Source organism: Otolemur garnettii, unplaced genomic scaffold, assembly GCF_000181295.1.
Source record: "Otolemur garnettii isolate 467f Iridium unplaced genomic scaffold, OtoGar3 scaffold00017, whole genome shotgun sequence".
NCBI classification, from domain to species: Eukaryota; Metazoa; Chordata; class Mammalia; order Primates; family Galagidae; genus Otolemur; species Otolemur garnettii.
Window position 1 is genome coordinate 9157049 of NW_003852412.1, and position 6504 is coordinate 9163552.

Sequence of the window (6504 nt, forward strand, 5' to 3'; positions counted from 1 at the left end):
GGAAGTCCCTCTGCCCAAAGTTCGTGCCCAGGGAGAAACAGAAGTATTAAAAGTTATTCGAACAGGAAAGAGAAAGAAGAAGGCATGGAAGAGGATGGTTACTAAAGTCTGCTTTGTTGGAGATGGCTTTACAAGAAAACCACCTAAATATGAAAGATTCATCAGGCCAATGGTAAGTCCTTGAAAGATGCAGTGACTTAAGTATTAGTTCTTGTTAAATGGGATAAAGTACATTATAATTTCCTGAAATGTTTATTTTTTTAGAGATGGGGTCTTGCTGTATTCCCCAGGCATGAGTGCAGTGGTGTAATAATAGCTCACTATAACCTCAAATTGGTGGTCTCAAATAATCTTCCCACCTCAACCTCCTACATAGTAGGAGGACTACGGAGTAGTTTGGACTACGGGCATGCTCCACCAGGCCCAGCTAATTTTTTAATTTTTTATAGAGATGGGGTCATCTAAGGCAGTGATGCCCAAGCTGGTGTCAAACTTAAGCAGGCCTCCTGCCTTAGCATCCTAAAGTGCTGAGATTATAGGTGTGAGCCGTTGTGCCTGGCTGACTTCCTAAAATTCTTAAAATAGACATTAAAAAAAAGTAGAAAGATATTTTTGTGCTATTTTTGTTGTTTCAAGTTATTATTAAGGGTACTTCGTACTTTTGCCACTACAATCAGGAATTTTGTCTTCAATTCCATAAGAAGTTTGAAGTAAAAAAGAATATCCATAAGAGTGTTTTTAGTAAATTCTGATTTAAACATATTAGAATCTTAATTTTCTGCACAAATTCATATTTTATTCATTTAGTAAGTGATATATACCTGACACTGCTAGGTCTCAAACATTTCTCTTTGACAGGTTAGAAAATTTGAGTAAGACTTGTCCTGTAGTAAGGAAAATATCTTCGTGCTTTTGAAAATACTCAGTATGCTGTCAGTGGAAAAAGAAAGGGAATTTGAAAATAGCTTGATTTCTGTTGACACCATTAGTAGTAATATGCCTCCAAATTAAATCCCATCCTTACCCATAGAGAAAAATATAATTGAAGATATGCTACATTTTGCTGTATGTAACACACTTTTTACCCAAATTTTTGAGGGCAAAATAAGGATGCACATTATACAGTGAGTTCCCAAAAAATGCATACACAGGGCAGTACCTATGGCTCAGTGAGTAGGGTACCGGTCCCATATACCAAGGGTGGCATGTTTGAACCTGGCCCCAGCCAAACTGCAACAAAAATATAGCCAGGTGTTGTGGCAGACGCCACTCGGGAGGCTGAGGCAAGAGAATCGGCTAAGCCCAAGAGCTGGAGGTTGCTGTGAGCTGTGATGCAACGGCATTCCACCGAGGGCAACAAAGTGAGACTCTGTCTCTTAAAAAGAAAATACACATTTTAAGAGAAAAGGCTGTCCCATTTCTGCCTGTCACATGGTGATGCTAGTATTCATTTGATTAACACCATCTTTTGAGCAAGGGTCATACTACACATTGCTATTATAATTTAATTCAATGTGAAAAAGTAATACATACATAGATATATCTCTCTTAAAAAGTGTATACATTTTTTGGCATACCCAGTACATGGGTAGTATGGCTTGGGAGTAGGGGAGCCTACCAGGCCTCTAAGGACTGCTGTACCCTCCTGCCTAGGCCCACTGGGTCACAGGATTCTAGTTCTGGAGGATCCAGGATCTGGTGGGAGGGCATTGACAAGGTGGACCATGATCATGTAGAACAGGGCCTGAGGCCCGGTCACACAGGACAGGCTCCAGGAACCTGCCTACCTGTGTGAGCAGCCTCAAATGCTCCCACCCCACTGACCACAGGCCTGGCCATCTTGGCCACAGCATCGGATGCATCAGGGAGTAAAGGACTTTGGGGAGAGAAAGAAGGGACAGCCTTCACAGAGCGGGCAGCTACAGAAGGGTGGTACAATCAGCACATTTACTAGGGGAGCATTAGCCCTACCCAGGTGTGTCTCTCCCAGCTTAGAACCAGCCCATTTTCTCAAGGAACTTTTTCCTAAAAGGTTGTGCCAAAAACGTGGGTATACATTGTACATGGCAAATATAGAATATTTGTAAAATCCCTTTAAGAGACTGAATTATTTTCCCAGCTAGGTATCCAGCCTACTTAGAAAAACAGAATCAGAGAAAGCAAAGGATGTTAATCCTGATGCTCACCCTGAGTAATTATTGAGGATTAAAATATTGGCAAACAACCTATTTCTGTAATAAAGTTTTACTGGAACACAGCCACGCCTATTCAGTTTACATTTTGCATAAGTCTGGGTCTCCTCTCCAACAGAGTTGAGTAGTTACAAGAGACTATATGGCCTTTGCAAAGCCTAAAATATTTACATCTAGTCCTCTATAGAAAATCATTTGTCTGCCCCTGGATTCTATCATGGACTCCCCTTGATTTCATGTTCATAATCTTACAAATACATTCTGATAACCTTATCAGTTCTAAGGTAGAGAATAGTCGGGCTGTTCTAGGTTTTCTGTAGCTTGGCAGATTTTTCCATTGTATTCAGGTAGCATTCTGAATGATGTAGTTCCTTAAAAGGTTGATTAGTCTGTTACTCAGAACCTGATTTTATGTTAACTCTTACCACATATACAGGCAAAAATTAAAACTACTAAGTGTTGTGACATAAATTTTATTTTTTGAGACAGTCTCATTGTGTCGCCCTTGGTAAGAGTAATGTGGTGTCACAGCTCACAGCAACCTCAAAATCTTGAGCTTGAGCCATTCTCTTGCCTCAGTCTCCCAAGTAGCTGGGACCATAGGCTCCCGCCACAATGCCCAGCTATTTTTTTTTTTTAACCCGAGATAGTCTATGTCACCCTCAGTAGACAGCTCACAGCAACCTCAAACACTTGGACTTAAGCAATTCTCTTGCCTCAGCCTCCCAAGTAGCTAGGACTACAGGTGCCCACCACAACACTCGGCTATTTTTTTTGTGGTAGTTGTCATTGTTTTAGCTGGCTGGGGCTGGGTTCGAACCCACCGGCCTTGGTGTATGTGGCTGATGCCTCACCTGCTGAGCTACAGGTGCTGCTGACTAGCTGATTTTTTGTTCTTGTTGCAGTTGTCATTTAATTGGCCCCACCTGGGTTCGAACCCACCAGCCTTAGTGTACGTGGTCGGTGCCATAACCACTGCGCTGTGGGCCCCGAGCTTGTGGCATTTTGAGCACTATACTCTCTAAGTGGCTGGGTGGCTCTGTATGTAACTGGTCTCTGTAACCGACCTCTCTGGACCTTCTCCAGTTGGCCGTCAACACAAAGTTGACAGTCCACTCCTTTTTTCATCATGGAAGGTAGTTGAGGTATATGTAGACTTGGAATCAAGAGTATTTAGATTTGATTCCATTTACCACACACCATTTAATCTGGAAAAAAGTCACTTAGCCTGCTGATCCCTGTCATCTGAAAAAAGGTGATGAAAGGATAAGCCAGATTGAATTCTAGCATAGTGTGCATGGCATGTATCAAGTCCTTAGTAAATGTAGATAACCAGGTGACAGAAACTCCTGAGTACGTTGCTTGGCAGCTATTACATGGTGCTAACTTTTGAAGCTGGGCGTGGTGGCTCATGCCTGTTGTCCCAACACTGTGGGAGGCCAAGGCGGGTGGATTACCTGTGCTCAGAGGTTCGAAACCAGCATGAGCCAGAATGAGACCCCATCTCTACCAAAAATTGCCGGGCGTTCTGGCAGGCGCCTGTAATCCCAGCTACTTGGGAGGCTGAGGCTAGAGAATCACTTAAACCCAGGGACCCAGGGGTTGGCGGAGGTTGCTGTGAGCTATGATTCCACAGTGCTCTACTGAAGGACACAAAGTAAGACTCTGTCTCCATAAAAAAATAAATAAGAGCAAACTTTAAAAAAACAAAACTTTTGAGGAGTACAAATGTGAGTGTTTTCCCCACATTTATCCTATTAACCCATCAGGGTTTTAGTCTGTAGAAGTGCTGGTATTTTATTTGATGCTTTAAGACTGGATCTGGCTCGGCGCCTATAGCTCAACCGGCTAAGGCGCCAGCCACGTACACCTAAGGTGGCGGGTTCGAATCCCCAGCCCGGACCCACCAAACAACAATGACGGCTGCAACCAAAAAATAGCCGGGCACTGTGGCAGGCGCCTGTGGTCCCAGCTACTTGGGAGGCGGAGGCAGGAGACTCGCTTGAGCCCAGGAGTTGGAGGTTGCTGTGAGCTGTAATGCCACGGCACTCTACCCAGGGGGACAGCTTGAGGCTCTGTCTCAAAAAAAAAAAAAAAAAAAAAAGACTGGATCTTATTCAACCCACAGTTTTTTGAAGATGGCAGGAAAAAATACACCGAAAGGACCAGTAAGTACTCTTTGTTAACATTTTAGACTCAATATTCTGTGTTGTTTAAATTACCAGGGCTTGCGTTTCAAGAAGGCCCATGTTACACATCCTGAACTGAAAGCCACCTTTTGCCTGCCAATACTTGGTGTAAAGAAGAATCCCTCATCTCCATTATATACAACTTTGGGTGTTATTACCAAAGGGACTGTCATTGAGGTCAATGTGAGCGAGCTGGGCCTTGTGACACAAGGGGGCAAGGTTATTTGGGGTAAGTAAATTTTTTAATATGGGTCTGTTGCTTAAAGTATGTGCCAAGTTATTTTAATACAGACAAGCTAAATAAGTTAAAACTTGATGTAAATCAGATGTAGATTTTTAGGAAGAATACTTTAATAGAAAAAGTAGTTATGAATACAGTTTTTTAAATGTAGCTTATTAGTTTCAGTTACATCAATTTTATATTCTACATTGTTAGATTTTGATGTTTTAATAAAAATCATTATAATTGAAGATGCAAAAACATATTGGAAGAAAATATATTAGCCATGTGAAAGGAGGCATACATCTAACACATAATTATACTAGTTCAGTAGTAATTAAAATGGAAATGTGTCATGCACCAAATTTTAAATTTTTCTTCCACATTTACTTAGTTTTCTGCTTTTAGTGTCTAAATATCTCTAAACTGATGTTCTTTGAAAGAATACACTACAACTTCTTAAACTCATTAACTGATACTTCATGGTAGTTGGCCTCCATTTTAAAATAGGTTAAATTGATTTGCAACTCACTTTAAACCTTTTGCATTTTCCAGGAAGAATTGTGTGGAAAAGTAGCAATGTTCTGGACAATCCACAAAGGCCTGTTAATACAGTGTAACAGCATGGAGCCGACTGTTACTTCTAAAAACACTGTATCAAAATTGTCTGTAGAACTCAAAGTTGGTCTTGAATAATTTTTTTTTTTTTTTAACAGTTTTGGCTAGGGCTGGGCTTGAACCTGCCACCCCTGGTATATGGGGCGAGTGCCCTACTCCTTGAGCCACAGGTGCCACCCAAATAATTTAATTTTTTAAAAAATCTCATTTATCCTTTATGATTCATTTTAGAAGTAGTAATTAGAAATATCTCAGGCTAAGGTTATATTCTTTAAAAGTAATTTGTATTGGGCAGCACCTGTGGCTCAGTAAGTAGGGCGTCAGCCCCATATACCAAGGGTGGTGGCTTCAAACTCGGCCCTGGCCGAACTGCATCAACAACAAAAAAGCCAGGCGTTGTGGCAGGCACCTGTAGTCCCAGCTACTCGGGAGGCTGAGGCAAGGGATCACCTAAGCCTAAGAGCTAGAGGTTGCTGTGAGCTGTGATGCTGCAGCACTCTACCAAGGGTGACAAAGTGAGACTGTCCCTTAAAAAAAAAGTAATTTTTATTAGCTAACATCCTTCCTTTTTTTGTTTTGTTTCCTCAGGGAAATATGCCCAGGTTACCAACAATCCTGAAAATGATGGATGCATAAATGCAGTCTTACTGGTTTGATAACCATTTCACACAAGTAACTTACACAACAATTGAGAAAACCAGCATTACTGTGATGTTTCAGAATGCTACCAAACAGCCTTACATGTCTGCAGTCATTAAGAGAACTATTTATTAAATTGTACAAAACATTAAAGTGGTCCAGTTTTACAAGTTGGTCTTTATTTTGGGATCCAGGTAAACTCCATGTTCGTGAAACTGAATGACTGAAAAAGCAAATATACAACTGTCATACCTCATCAGTATCTGCATCAATGAATGGGTATTCAGCATTGCAGATCTGTTATTTCTGGAAAACACATCAGTATAAATGAAAATGACTTTTAAGGCCTGGGGCCTGTGGCTCAAGCGACTAAGGCACCAACCACATATACCTAAGCTAATTGGGTCCGAATTCAGCCTGGGCCCACCAAACAACAATGACAACTACAACCAAAAAATAGCCGGGCATTGTGGCAGGGGCCTGTGGTCCCGGCTAATTGGGAGGCAGAGGCAGGAGACTGGCTTGAGCCTAGGAGTTGGAGGTTGCTGTGAGCTGTGATGCAATAGCACTATACCCAGGGGGACAGCTTGAGGCTCTGTCTCTTTAAAAAAAAAAAAAAAAAGAAAGAAAATACCTTTTAAAAAGG

The 6504-nt window shown here is 41.5% G+C and overlaps 1 protein-coding gene across 1 annotated transcript in view; it reads left to right on the plus strand.

The window, feature by feature from the left end:
• Positions 1-6025, plus strand: part of NSA2 (NSA2, ribosome biogenesis homolog) — a 10193-nt gene extending 4168 nt beyond the window's left edge. The window contains exons 2-4 of the mRNA XM_003786008.2: positions 6-172; positions 4418-4610; positions 5808-6025. Of these exons, the coding sequence (XP_003786056.1) occupies positions 6-172; positions 4418-4610; positions 5808-5875 (428 nt within the window). The 3' untranslated portion in view covers positions 5876-6025. The remainder of the gene's footprint in view (positions 1-5; positions 173-4417; positions 4611-5807) is intronic.
• The last annotated feature ends 479 nt before the right edge of the window (positions 6026-6504 follow it).